This window comes from Diadema antillarum, unplaced genomic scaffold (assembly GCF_040938485.1).
Source record: "Diadema antillarum isolate AM-2024a unplaced genomic scaffold, OU_Dant_1.0 seq00000160_RagTag, whole genome shotgun sequence".
NCBI classification, from domain to species: domain Eukaryota; kingdom Metazoa; phylum Echinodermata; class Echinoidea; order Diadematoida; family Diadematidae; genus Diadema; species Diadema antillarum.
The window spans coordinates 1,501,654-1,517,240 of NW_027271231.1; the positions used below are offsets into that span (position 1 = coordinate 1,501,654).

At 41.1% G+C, this 15,587-nt stretch overlaps 1 protein-coding gene across 1 annotated transcript; it reads left to right on the top strand.

Annotated features, from left to right (window-relative positions):
• The first annotated feature begins 10,589 nt into the window (after positions 1-10,589).
• LOC139727907 (lengsin-like) lies at positions 10,590-11,942 on the top strand. Its single transcript, XM_071638878.1, has one exon. It carries the CDS (start codon positions 10,590-10,592, stop codon positions 11,940-11,942), a length of 1,353 nt encoding a protein of 450 aa, XP_071494979.1.
• Positions 11,943-15,587: the final 3,645 nt, after the last annotated feature.

The window sequence follows — 15,587 nt, forward strand, 5'->3', positions numbered from 1 at the left end:
ATAGTTCAAAATGTGAGTTAGGGATAGAAACAACCAAAGTAAAAAAATTAAATCAGTAGGCCTATACTTGTCAATAGGTACCAGGTACCTAAACGAAATGTGAAAAATAATTATTAGGCCTATAAAAATGTTTCGAGATTAAACCGTCTACAGTTATGGTTCAGAGGGGAAATAGTGATATCTTCCTGTATTTTGGCTTTATTACGAACTTTTTATAGGGTAGGATGTTTTGTGATACAACTGACCTACACATATGCATCAAATGTGATATCTCGAACATTTTTTTAATCACTGCTCCCAACGGTAAACAATACCTTAGATCATCACAGTGATAGGCCTATTTCGACCAGGGCGGTAAGACGAAACGTCTCCCTGGTATGACATATAGGGCCTAATCAGACTAGTTTCATGAATTCTAGTGTGAACTATTCTTCTGTGTGTTCTGATGTCAATGTATGCAATAAATCCTGCAATTCATCTCTCCCACATTAACATTCAAGTTTGGGGAATAGCTTTGATGAATAGAGTCAAACCATACAGAGTGGAAGAAGTACTATAGTAGGCCTAGTAATTAGATCTAAAAATGTTACAGAATTTCAGATTTATGCATTTCACAACTTACTAGCAATAATCAAACAGAACAATGTTCGCGTGTTTTTCGAATCGGATGTGGTAGACCTTGTGTTGTCTTGACCTCACAGTACATGTCTGCCAATAGGCTATACCATCGGCCTTGAATCCGGTAAAAGCTAATCTTCGCCCGTAATGTCCTTCATTAAAATCATAAATCAAAGAAAAAAAGAAGGTAACTTACTCTTTGCAATAAAAAAATATATTTAAAAAACCTCGTACAACTGTGTTGCAAATGAGACTTTGAGGGAGGGATTCGGTCTTGGATCGTATACTAAGTAGTTAGCTGTTTATTGTTTATGGGCCAAAGCAAAATGATCTCTTAAAATTTGTATTATGAAAGTGTGTTGAGGTGACATCATCTTTCTATCCTGCAAACGTGGTTTCAACAATTTTCATTGTTTCTTGAAATTCGTGAAAACATTTAGATTGTTAAATCCACATAATTTACTTAGTTTATGCAGTTCATTTTCATTAATTTGTTATTGTCGATCCGACCCTTATGGAACATGGTCACACAGTGTGGTTTATGTGGTAGACCTAATGTCCCAATTTCAGAGAGTAATATGCGAATTTGGGACATTACCACATAAACCACACTGTGTGACCGTGTGCCTGTTCGCTATTGGTTGGTTTGTTTTTCTCCTTTTTTATTGATACTAACTCTAGGTCAGAGTGGCAGTAATGTATTGTAAAACCCGTTTAGGCCTACAGTTTCCCTTTCCACGAAACCAGAGATTCTTCACTGTCTAGCTGTTATGTCTATATATAAGCCTAGTAGATAATGTCCACTTTAATCATGGTCTCGGAGATGGGGTCTAGGGTGGGGATATTGAAGGGGATATAGAGGAAGTTGAGGTAAAAGAAATGGGTGACACAGTGGACAGGACTGGACAACCCCCCCCCCCCCATGAATGAATGAATATAGTATTTCAAAACGTGCGATGCTAGCTGAGTTCTTATATTGGAGGAATAAACACATGATGCATTTTTCATGCGCGCCCTAAAATCATACGTCACAATAACGCAATGTAATAAATATACGCTTCACCGTTCCTAGGCAAAGCCCCCCTCAATAGTCACCATCAAAGAGAGTACTGTATATAGAGGACCATCACTTTCGTTTGCTTCGCTGCATTTGGCACCATGGAGCGGATAAGATAGGATATTAACATAGAAGACTAAGAGCGATGTTATAACTTATCCATAATAGATATTTATAAACACGCTGGAAAAGATAAGAAATACGTCACCAGACTTAGGCTGTATTTTCTCTCCAACGTTCAACTCCCATAGACAAAGCGGTACATTCTTCTTACATCAAAACATTTAAAAGCATCACCAAAGTGAGAATCCTTTATCTACACCGAACTCCATCGCCTTATACCTAATACTTGTAGATTCATGGCAATTCCATATCGAGATGTTGGGGGAGACGTCCAGAGCCACTCGAATCATGCTGGGATCCACTCCAAGTAAGTGCAAACAGGAACTTTGTACGAATTCAACAGCTAGTCCACATGCACATACCAAGTTTTTGTGGAGACTGCGTCTCCATGTATTTAATCATTGCTATTACCAACTTCTTCGCGATATATCCTTGTACATGTATTTTGCTAAATAAAACTGAATTTGCGAATTGTCACATTGTTCCAAATTGTACTGCGTTGCGCATTCTCTCACCTGATGATTAGGTTTTTACGAGACTAGAAACCCTGTAATGGGTTAAATGCCTTATAGGAATATATTTTCTTTGATATAGCCCAAAAGCTTAATCACTACGACTAACGGCCTTGAATCCATTTAACATTATATCTTGCTAATATAATTCTTTTGAGAGACTTTATTTGGTACAACAGATGACAACCCCGAGATAGAAACATTCTTCAAGGTACAGTATTAGTATAATGTTCATAGTACATGGCATTGTTGTGGATTTTGTCGATTCATTTCGGATACTCATGTTCATTTTGTCAATTAATACTCATTTGCCTATGATATTCGTAGAAATAGGATATATTATAATACACAATATAAAACGTCATTACGTACTAGATATCTATCTCTACGTGAACATTAACATTGCTGTAAAATGTAGCCATGCAGAGTAGACGTATTTTTCTCATATGAGTTTCTTCCCTTGCCCTGCACAATATCAACATGCAATGACAGACAGTAATCCATTCTTTTCTATGTCTCTGACCCAGTCGCCACGTTCATTTTAAATACACGAGCTTATGATTGAATAGTATACTAATAAGCATAGATGGTCATGCTTTTTTTCCCCAAACCTCACTCTGTAACAGATACATTCCACAGCAGTTAACCCGTTCATTTTGGTCGTTCGATGTACATTAAATAATCTATTCCATACATTTTGACATGCCTGCTTATGCCATGATCTGTTTGTGCTGCTTGTAAATCACAGTTGTTATGTCAAATCTGTAGGCCTGTGTTAAAATATTCAAGGGTTTTATTTTATTATTCCATAGTATCGAGTACAGAAACGTGATTACTACCATTGTTACATCACTAGTCGGAGAAATGATAAAAAGTGGTCACAAGACGTGTCTACTTCTAAGTGAGTTTTACAAACTCTTTCTGGTACTGTATTTTGCTGATTCATACAGCTATCACAACGATGACAACAACTCATTTTCTTCGTACTTCTCGTCCGACGTCGGCGACGCGTCGGTCGATTCGGCCATCTCCTCGACGGACCGACAAGGCAAGTGGCAAAAGCTTCGTACCTGGTGGTCTAAGAAGAGGCACATCAGCTGCATAACCTCTCCCAACTCGAGCGACGACAGCGACGACGATTGCCTAGATGATGAGGAAGACGACGACGGAAACGCGGCGATCTTCACAAGAGCACGATGTCGTATCATGCGAGTAGTTTGCAAGCTCGATGACGTTTACAGAGGAGTAGAGAGCGTCTACCGGGCAAGATATGGACAGATCGGCGACACGGTTGCTGATGACGCTTCGGCCGCCGTTCGGCTGCCCGAAGAAAAAGCCGAGTGTGTGGATCCCCTCCAGTGGGATCAGATTACACTACTCAGTGCTGTGGATGTCTTGCAGGCCAAGATTCGTGCAGTCCGGAAATTGTTCACTAGTTACAAGATGAAGGTGCCTTCCCGAAACTCTGATACAAAAGAGCAGAATAATCAAGATGAAGATGAGCTTTATTCATCACAAACGAAGCCTCGGCACAACGACTTGAAATCGACTTGCAAGGTCGAACGAACCAGTGAGCATTTAAGTCTCATTTTCAAACTGCTCCAGGCGGCAAAAAGCTGCGTCTTTGACGCGGGCGCTTGCCCTTTGATGTCGGTTGGTAAATTCGTCCAGGCAGTAAGAGATGAGATGGTGGGTGCTGTCAGAAATGATATGATCATGAGAGCGTTTGGAGGCCATGCTGTTGAAGGGTTGCCTTACTTTCTCACTGAAGACGATTGGACAGTTATTGATCTTAAACCGCAAGACCAAAAACGCAGTATCATAGAGCGTTGTGTAGAGTCGTCATCCAATTGTGAGGACACCGTTTCAATCACGTCAAGCGGATCGGGATGGGGCGCCTTCTATGGGAACTGCGGTGTCACGCCAACTTCCTCGACCTCGGTCGAACACTACCACAGAATCGTAGCGTACTTCCGCAGCACTGCCCTGATTTGTGCGTATGTCTTCAAGCGACTGAAGGTCATCGACCAAGAGCTGGGTCGAGTGCAAAGGATGCTGGGTGAAATGCGGGACAAGCGCGTAAGGCACTGCAAGCCGTACAGCGACCGTGATGAGCTCCTCCGTCGCGTCATGCTGAAGGGCGAGACGCATCTCGACATGAGGAGAATCGCCATCACCAGCCTCAGCCCCGAGGAGTGCCGCGCGAAGCGCTTCATGATGAAGCTCGTTCTGCGCATCGAGAAGAGGGCAGAGTGCGTACAGCAGCGATACGACGGCTGGCGACGCGCACGCGAAATTCCACAAGTACAGCGCCCTCTGGCGGACCGCAATAGCCATGCACTTCGTGACCAGGATGTATCATCATCATCCTCCGAACGTTACGTGTGCTTCAAGATTAACGCTGGTGGCGCTGTAGTGAGGAAATATTGTGACATGAACAGTTCTTCCTTTATCCAGAAAGCCTTCGGATCCCGCGCCATTGTAGGATTTAATGTAGTCGCTTCGAATTTCCGCTGTCAACGGATTTTCACACATTGCCACTTCGAAACAAACTGATCGCTGAACACAATGTTATGCAATCCGTCGGATATTCATTCATTTTTAGAATCCTTATTTAACAAATAGCCCATGTTCTCTCACGAAAATTAATGATCAATAAAGAATCACCCTTACAAAGCAGTAAAGTCCTCTCTACTTCAAATGTTTTACGATGGTGTCCAAAGATTACCTGGAAATCCCAATACCTGACAACGCAAATTACTTGAACTTCACGGTGACTCAAACTCCCAAGACAATAATTGGATCATACCAAAATCTGAAGTCCGAAAGTATGCTTTTTTTGTATTTGTGGTTTTTTTTTCAATTATCATGTGTTTATGATGTGATAAGTTTAGTGTTTTAATTCTATGTGAAAATACATCTTGATAAATCTGCACACGTCAGCTTTAATCAACACAAAACGCCGGTTTAATGAAATACGGAATATAAAGGGACAACAATTATGATGAGTGTAATTCACTTTCCAGTTTTAATTATAGCACAAACCAATATTTATAATGGATATATGTTTGTATGTGTGTGAACAAACACAACCAAGCAGGTTTCGAAGTATAATGTATCCAGTAAGCAAGTTCTCTTCTTTTTTTTTTTTAAAGTGGGCATGGTAATACACCACAAAAGCTTTAAAAAAATTCTATGTACAGCCCCTTCCCACGACTTATCGGTACTCTATTGCAAGGGGTGTGGATAACTCCTTCCTTTGACTAAGAAACTTCTTATCTATAGAGTGTAGTATAGGCCTAGCATAAGCGCGAGGTTATTATTGAAAGCCGGTAATCAGTCGGCACAATGTCCAATCTCTGCGGAGTGGTGGCGTGAAAGGGGTTTTAGGACACGATTACAGACTCAATTCGGCACTGAGCAGTTTCCTCTGAATTCTGCACCGCAGACAATAACGGGGGAAAAAAGAAAGAAAGATGAGCCATATTCACAGCTATAGTCGACCACCACTGAGGCAGGACTGACAGCGTGCTTTTTTTGTCCTCCCAAACAATAATTTCTTATATTCCACGTAGGGTTAGCCTATATGCCGTCCTTCTCGCTCGATCCTGGTACATACTCGTCATGGATAGTCCGTCAGGTGACATGACGTTTACTTCATCAAGGGAAGCTCACACCTCCCTGTTTTATATCACTACACCATATTGAATATGACTCTATTAAGGAACACACGTATTTCCCAAACTTTTGATAACTTTATTCTGCTTGAAGTACGCGCTAATGTAAGACTGGCAACTTTTCAATGTACTAAGCATGTTACAAAGTACTGTATCATACTTTCTTCAGAACGCAAGATTATAAACATTTCATCCTATAGCTCCCTATCATTCGTCTGGGATGGAGGTATACTACACAGTCAATAAACATTCCGTGTAATACTCGAAGTAGAGAGTTAGGAGGAAAAAAAAACATTGTAATATGAGCTGGGAAAGCGTGAAAAAAAAAGCAATTATACAGAAAGTAAGACATTCAACTGACATACAGACTGAGAAGAAATATTGTGGTGTGTGGCTAAAAAATCGAGATGTGGTTGCACCCTGAACAAAACAAATCAACACAATCACTTTTCGGGAACAATTCACCTGAAGAGGAAAATCAACACGCACCCTCACAGTTAGAACACTGTGCACCCTTTTCACCGTAATGTGCTTTAAAGGGATGGTACAGTATTGGTGGAGATGAGAATTGGGCTTTTAACTTTTTGCGAGATACCAAGAAAACACTTATGATATAGTACAGAGCATACCATTTTAAGAGGAATTCAAAGTTTATTTGATAAAAATCGGGTTTTGAATTACGCACCCTCACAGTTAGAACACTGTGCAACCTTTTCACCGTAATGTGCTTTAAACAGTGCTGCTGCTTGTCCGGCATCTCAGAACTTTAATTCTCTTCGCAAACTTTGGTCAAAAGTCTTCTTTTCTTTTCCCTCTCCCGAACTGAAGCGGAATGCTTGGAATTTTGTTCCAGTATCATCTCCTGTTAGTGCCTATTCTGTTCTTTATTCTGGCGCGTTGGTCCAGGACAGATGCATTGTCAAGCACACTCTCTCGTTTCGCCCAATGAGCAACAACGCTATGAGCTTGATTAGCATGATAATACAACCAAGAAACTCCTTTTGTCAGTGGTTTCCCATTGAGCAAAATGTTCCTAAACTTTTGAGTGGTCGTTTGTATTCTTGGCGAGAGTTTGGTTTCTCCTCTCACCACGCTTGTTTGCAGTTCACCAGCATCGGAGTTTGTGGATCAAAGACGGAGAGAACGCTGCATGGCTCTATAGTCTTCCGAAATTGTTGTTTAATGACTCCCTCGCATTTTCGATTGAACGTTAATTCGAGGGTCAACAAACGCAGGAGGACGCGGGCGCCAATTACTATAGTATCCGCGCTGATGACTGACCTGTTCCACTTTCCACGGTTCCTCGATAAAAGAGAACACAGTTTTGAAGTTCGGCTGCAGCGACTGATGAGGATACCATGCTTGATTGTAACAAACTGTGGAGGTAACTTGTCATATAGGCCCTTGACTGCTCTGCTTCAAAGAGGTATGAATCTTTTTCATCCATTTTATTGCGATATATGCAGTGAAACTTTTATTCCAGTCCTCCACGGAATAGAACTGTACACCTGGTATGATGCATCTTGATTAGTTTGTGCCACGATCAAAAATGAGAACTCGTTTAAAGACGCTACGGATGAGCTACATTTTGATAACTGTACACATAAAAGTCTGAACAAGTCGTGCAAAAGAAAATGTGGTGGGGAATCTCGTATTCATTGTTGCAGAGATGCCACTGGATATTTCAAAATTTCGTTTGTTTTGTTTTTTAACACGGAGTCGTGCAGTTTCTCGGAATAAGTGTGCACCGAATACTCTTCTGGGCAAGAGTTTCATATGTACCCCCTGCTGTGCGTTATGTATAGTAACATGATTAAGTTTATAGGTGGCTTTGGGATTAGGATTAGAGTTTACTCAGTTTAGGATCAGGGTTAGGGTTAAAGAGATCGTATAGTTTTGGTTGAGACCTAATCATAGGTTTCTAACATTTTTTGGTGAGACAATGAGAAACCTCTTATGAAATATGAAAGAGCATGTAATTCCATGAGGAATTCAACGTTTATTTGCTGAAAATTGGCTTTGAAATGGCCGAGATATCCAAAACAAAGCGATTCTAATAAGTGTGGGACCCACACTTTATTACTATCGCTTTGTTTTACTTTATTTTTGGATGTTTCAGTCATTCCAAACCCGATTTTCATCAAATAAACTTTGAATTCCTCTTAAAATGGTATGCTCCGTACTATTTCATACGTGTTTTCTTGGTATCTCGCGAAAAGTTAAAAGCCCCTTTCTGATCTCCACCAATACTGTACTATCCCTTTAAAGTTAGGGTAACATTGATTTTGGTGTCCTAGGGTAATGCAGACTTCAGAGGAAGCTCATATAATGTAGGTCTATTATAGTGGGGGTACATATGGAACTCTTTCCCTCTTCTGAAAGTTGACATCGATAAACTTCAACATGTACATGTATGAATTAACCTTGTGTGTGTATTTTGATATACATACATGTATATTCAAGATGTGTTGAATTTTGCAGCTATACCAGTACTTGTTTTCTCAGCATAGTTTAACGTGGACCTACAGTATTTGTTGTATGTTTCCTCGTTTTGTTTTGTTTTGTTTCACTTTTTTTTTGTCACACACGCTGCCACACATGTGACAGGAGCAGAGAGTAGTTAAAGTACCACCCTCTTTGTAATGGTCACACCTATGCGATTTAAATCTATATCGACAGATCAGAGGGAGACTAAGAAGAGTGTGACTGCCAAAGCGAAGCGAAGGAGCGTTTTACGCATTAACACACTAATGCTCATGGAATGCGTCGAATGGATACCAGACAATTCAGACGCAATATCGCAACTATAAGGGGTTCACTGTTCAACACTTTCTCTCTCTGTAGATACCCCTATTGGCCTTTGATATACAGATCTAAAGCGGCAGAAATCGGAACAGCCGCTGATTCAGTAGGCTAACATCTGCTTTAAGAGGAAACGTGGCTGGAGGAGCAATGCCTATAGTACTCAGTTGGGCAGTGCAGCCGTGAACATTTAAAGATTGAGAGATTGACCCTTCAGAGTTTAGTGTTAGTTTATGATACTGTATACACTTTATACGTTCTTGTTAATAGATCCGATTGATAAGTTAGCTTCATCGAAATTGTACCTCGAACAACTCGTAACAAATTAGTCAATGCACGTGTTCCCTCTAAACAAATTACATCTTACTTTGAACAAAACTTACTATCTTGTTGGCTGGCACTAGAATTGTGTGTGTGAAATTTGCTCATGATTGTCAGCCAGTCTAACCACCTACATTATCTACTTTTTGTTCTTTTTAGGAAGCTGGAATAATCCGTACAGTGAAAAAGAAATGATGTTCATTCACTGGCGACTCGATATACAGAAAGCGATGTAAAAGGAGCGGTCGAGTGTCTATCAACTTGATGACGTCATGTAGGAGAGGGTCTTCAGGGCACGCATCTCCTGTGACACATCGCTTGCTTTGAAATATCGACAAATCGAGAAGTGAGTAAAGATCAAACTACATCCTGGCTATAAGCATTAGTTCTCTTTTCTAAATTCTATAGCTCCCATTAGAAAGAATTCTTTAGAATTATTCGCCCAACTGAAACCGAACTGTCCAACCCAATAATCCCAACCTCATCCCAAGCCTAAAACCATGACTCGGGATTACCACCAAAAAAAAAAAGAAAAAAGAAAAAAAAGACCAAGCTCCAACCCTAACCCTAGCTCTATACCCTAGATGTATGTATATAATATTCGGGTTCAGTGGTGGTACTGTACTTTTTGTATAGTACAATGTATCATGGTCTTATTTACTCAGAGAAGCTATTTTCACAGTTGCCATAGACCCTTGCCATTATGGTTCCTTATTATGACCCTGCGAGGGACGAAGTGGATGAGAACACGTATATTTTTCAGGAAGGTTTCTAACCCAGGATTTCGTGTTCTTGAGTCCTCGGTCTTATTCATTCACTGTATCATTTCGTCTGTGTACCTCTATTCCCTATGCACTTGATTATGTTTTATTTACGATCATGATGCACCAGATATCCTTGGTAAATCATTTGCATACATATATATATATATATATATATATGACAGTGTGTTTGAACGTCGCTCAAAGTAAAAGAATTTCATTCAGTGATTTTTTTTTTAAAACAGCTCCTCAAAAATTCTAGGTAAAATTGTACTTGTGAATGTTTCTTAATGCTTTTCTTCGTTGTCATTTTCGCCGACGCTGTGTTGTGTTACCCTTTGTACTATCTCAAGCTGTAACGCAATCTTGGGGGTCCCCCATGATGATGAGAGACAATATTTGTCACTCTCATATTCGCAGTATAAGAGACGATCTACGCCCACTCCAGAGTGGTGTCATGAGGTACCACTGTTTAAAGCGTAATTATGCAATCGCCCTTGTTCTTCCAAGTCAGACAAAAAGAGAGAAAAATCCTAACGCATTCCCCACATAATACTCCATAAAATTATGAAAATTATGAAAAAGTCACGACCAATGGCTTACTCTCATAGATTATTCATGATACAAGATGTACATGTAACTATAATTTCTCATTGTTGTCCTTGTCATATCCGTTCTTGTTTTCTCTCGAAGCTCATCGCACCGTTTACAGATAATCATGGATGCGGATAAAATCCTGACGATCATCAAGAAGAACAATATCTCCATGATCCGCTTTGAGATGCCCGACGTCTACGGCATCTCGCACTGCCGCCTCTTCCCCGCGGCCGCCTTCGCGAGGAGGGTGTCCGACGGCGTGAAATTCGGCATCAGTACCGTCATGTCCTCGGATCCGATGGGGAACCTGGCCGAAGGAACCGGTTGCGGGGAAGAGATCGGCTATGGCGACTGCCTCGCGTTCCCCGACCTGGACAGCTTCCAAATCTTGCCCTGGACGCAGATCAACACCGCTAGAGTGCTAATGAACCCAACAGTCAACGGACTCCCGCTGACGGGCTACCCGAGATTTGTGGCGCGGCGGCAGGTGGCGAAGCTGAACGCCGTCGGGTTCTCGCTGTTGTCCACGCACAGCTTCGAATTCCACGTAGAGAACTTGCAGGACAGGAACCCGATCTTCTCCGGGAGGAACTTCGGCGCCACCGTCAGACTACCCTCGGCGGAGGGAATTCTGGAGCCGCTCTGCGAATATCTCCCTCAGGTCGGACTAGAGCTGGAAAACATGGACACCGGCCATGGACCAGGTCAACTCAGTATATCATACAAACCTGCATTCGGTCTCAAGGCAGCCGATAATGCTTACACGTATCGCACGTCGATCAAGGAGATTGCTCGTAGGCATAACTACATGGCAAGTTTCATGACAAAACCGTATGGAGACATGGGATGTGGCTCTTCCGGACACTTCATTCACTCTATATGGGACACAAAACGCAAGGGGCCCTTACTTTTTGACAAGGAGCATCCAACGGGACTATCGAAGAATGGCCGGCACTGGGTGGCGGGGATTCTGGCACACGTTCCTGGTCTAACCATTCTTATGGGTCCAACCATCAACTGTGTGAAGCGATACATTCCAAACGAGCTCGTGCCGGTCAATGCGACCTGGGGTTATGACAATCGCAGCACGGCGGTGCGTGTGCGCATTGCGGGTGATCGAGGCACGTTCATCGAAAATCGTCTGCCCTCCAGCGGTTGTAATCCATACATCGTGATGGCGGCAACTATTGCGGCGGGCTTGGATGGCATCGCCAACAAGCTCCCCCTTCCGCCGCCCATAAAAGGCGACGTGAGAGACGAGAAAGTCGTTCCTCCGTACACTGCCAGCGTGCCAAACAATCTCCACGACGCTTTGAGTGCGCTCGTTGCGGACACAGTTCTCTGCGACGCCCTCGGCGACGATTTCATCAACTGTTTTCTCGCTCTCAAGCAGCAAGAGGATCGGCTGCACACGAAAGCCATGGCAACGGGAAACTCGAAATGGGAGTACGATTACTACTTTGAGTACATGTGACGAAAGTCGAGAAGTGCACCCTCTGTGTCAGCAGACAATCTAGATCTAATCGCATCGTGCGTTGATTAAACAGAAGACAGCATGTGAGGTTGATTTTAAACCCAAAACCAAACTCACCTTCCACGCTAATGCTCCTTTGAAATTGTCTCTGCATTCGATTCCAAGTCCCTACGGGTGATCTTCAGAAGTGCATATGATTTGACAACTGTATTGTGACAGTTGGAAAAGAAAAACGTCGTATTGTTCTCTCCCGATCGCCGGACAATGATCACGAAGTATGCACCAACTTACATATACATTCTGTCACACTTAATAACTTTCAAATTTTGATTAAGACGACTTCGTAGAACTCCAAAGCAAGATATCTGTGGGGTCTTTTATTCATAGAACGCAAAAGTGAACAAAAGTGTATGTAGGCTCTGTTCGGATCCTTGTCATCAGCTTCATCGCACCGTAAATGATCACGTATAACAATCGGAGTTGTTCAGCTATTTTCGCCACAACAAATAATTCTGAAATTGTGTCACTGCGTCATGTGAAGCGTGCTAATAAGCAAATGAATGCATACGAATACCGCTTTGTGATTTATGAAGAGATAATTATGCTTGCATCGACGTTACGGAATGCATTCTTTCTTTCTTTTTGTCACTAGGGTTATATTCACACAAGAAAGCAAAAATGCTATGGGTGTAATTGGCGCAGAATGTTATAATTATTGGCGTCTTACCAACATTTTTGTACCGTATTCCTGGTAAAGTTGAACTTTGCACTACACTGTTATTTTCGAGATAGCTCAAGTATCAATTCCACCACAGAGAATGAATGAAAGTACTGCACAAGCAGTAAACATTCCTGTCCACAATTGTCATTTGCGAAATCTTCATGGCAAAGAGACGGGGAGCTGGAACAAAAATGGTTCAACATTGCTTCAATGATGACATAGGTAGACATCTGGCATTATAATACTGGTTACTACTTTAAAATATTCAGTGCTCTTGAGACATTTTCCTCCTTAACAACGCAACTGTCAAGAACAACTTTAGAGACGCTTCGATATTAAACTGAAATGTAAACAGGTAAAGGAAAACATACATTACAGTCTAATTGCTGAGCGTTTCAGTAATTCCGGATGAAAACACGACACATGAAGCATGTGATGTTCTCAGGCCAAACGTAGTGTTTAGGTGTGGTAAACTTTGGTGTGACTCGACAGTCCCATGTCAACTCGTGTTTAGGCCCATTGAGACAGTAAACTGTGATGTCTATCCACACAACTCTCAAACGTGTTTCAGTTTGTTTGTTTGTTTGTTTTTTCTTCCAATCAGCTGCTGTTTATGAAAGGTTAAAAGGGCAATTAATGAAAGGAAGATGGAAAGTGCAAATTGGCAAAATGATGTTGATGATGGTTGCCATGGTGACAGTGCAGCTGGCGAGGATGAAAAAAAAAAGTGATGTCTAAAAGAGGGCTGATGGCCGATAAAACATTTCTATCAGCACTCAACCCTCATACTTGACATAAGAGTTTGTATGTACATTTGTGTATCAAATGCACCTATGAGAAGAGACAGAAAAGGAAGAAATACTGTTTATCCAAACATGTGTACAATAATTTGATGTATTAAAGGCATATTGACTTTTATATCACAACCAAAAGGACAGTCAGGAAAACTATTTCAGTGGCTCTTTCCTCGGGTGTACCTCAGATATATGTATAATCTTCACATTTTAGAAGTATAATCCTTTTGAAAAGATAATAACAAAACTAGTGATAAAAATATAGATTTTCTTGAGAATAAAGAGAGAGAGGGAAGTACCTAATGGAGGGGGGGGGGGGGGCTCCATCCACTCTAATCAGGTAAGTGAGTGGGGGCAAAATGTGTTATCATCTGTACTCTCAGAACAGTTAGGAGCTGTATACCTATCCAGTAAAGCATTTCGCAGGTCTTATGTGTTCAAACCCAATGTACCCTTGAAAAATCAGTCAGACAATCAGTGTACACTCTTTTTTGACACTAGATCTTTCGATTATTTAGCGTAAAAAAGTAATACATGTATGTGTTTCAGACTACTGTGCTGACTCACCTAGAACCCCTTGCTTTTTGTCAATTATTGTCACACCAACAAAAGTGAAGTAGATTCATGTCTTGTGGTTGAAAATATGTACTCTACATACATGCAATTTATTTACAATTCGACAACAAAAATAAACTGTAAAGAATGTACAATTCATAAGATTAAATCACATTTGTCTATAGAGATAACATCTCTGAATATACTGTGTATCACATGGGTAACATTTATACCATTTTCATCAAGTTGGAAAAAACACAAAAACAAATCCTGATTCCCAAGCAGTCTGAATAAATACACATAAATCTGACTTGACCTTCTCTCAACAGTCTGGACCGGTTGAATGCATTATTACTGCAGCATTTGCTGTCATACACTGAAAGTCACTATTTATGTCCCCTTAAAAAAAAATAAAAAAAAATAAAACAAGTAAAAAAATCAGATGACATTGTTTTCAAAGGGCAATATCCTAAATCAAGCCAAAATTAATTAAACAGGATGTATTGATCCGCAAAAGGACTAGACAAATATCAGTTGAATATCTGGCGTGCATGCAAATGAGAAGTTGTTTTGTAAACACTGGCATATCAGAAAATTGTTTCAAATTTCAGCTCAAGAGTTGAAGTAAGCATCTGTATGACTTTCGAGGAAGAGCTATTACAGCCCTTCTCACCTACAGGCATCATGGTATGTGCATTATCCACCTGTTTGAGAAGACAATATGATTTTCACGTCATAACACATGACAAACACAAACAACATAGTTGTTCAAATTTCGTTGACTTAAAAACTAGACAGCGTGCAATATGTAAATAAAAAGACATATGAAATGACAATGTCTCAAAACAAAGTTTAGCTATAGATTCATCTCGTCAAATTTTCATTTTGCCTGTTTCAGCTCAGAACTATAACGGATATCAATGGGTGCGTTCGAGCACTCTCCTAAAGCGAACTGTACCGCACCGTACCCGCGCCAGAGGAGCGCTCGAACGCTCCTAAAGTTTACCGTACCGTACCGAGCCAACAGTGGACCACTTTCCACTGTGCTTCAAAAGCGTACCAAAAGCGTACCAAAAGTTCTGTGTAAAGCATGCGCGTATCATGCGGAGCCCATACATCACAATGCAAAGACATCATTCTCTTTGTTCGGAACAGGTGCGAGTAGTTCTTCAAGCGCCAGGTGGATGACATTCTTGCTACAAAATGCGTGACCTTTCCTAAAAATTACTCGTGAGGTACGCTTTCTCGACAGAGCGCTCGTACACTTCAGATCTGGCACAGTTCGGTACGGTACGCTTTCGTTCGCTTTAGAGCACTCGAACGCACCCAATGTTTCGGTGTGGAGTGATCAATGTGTGGTCTTAATGTGACTGAACGGATTGCCTTCCTCTCCCTTCAGGGATTAATTGTGGAACGTGAGTCACCCAAACCAAATTAAACTTATTAATTTTGACTTGATGTGAAAAATATATGCATGAAAGGGGAACAAATATTTATTGATAAGTTATAAAGTAATAAACATACATGTACACACAGCTGGATATCATTTATGAAGAATGAATAATGGCAGCAAAT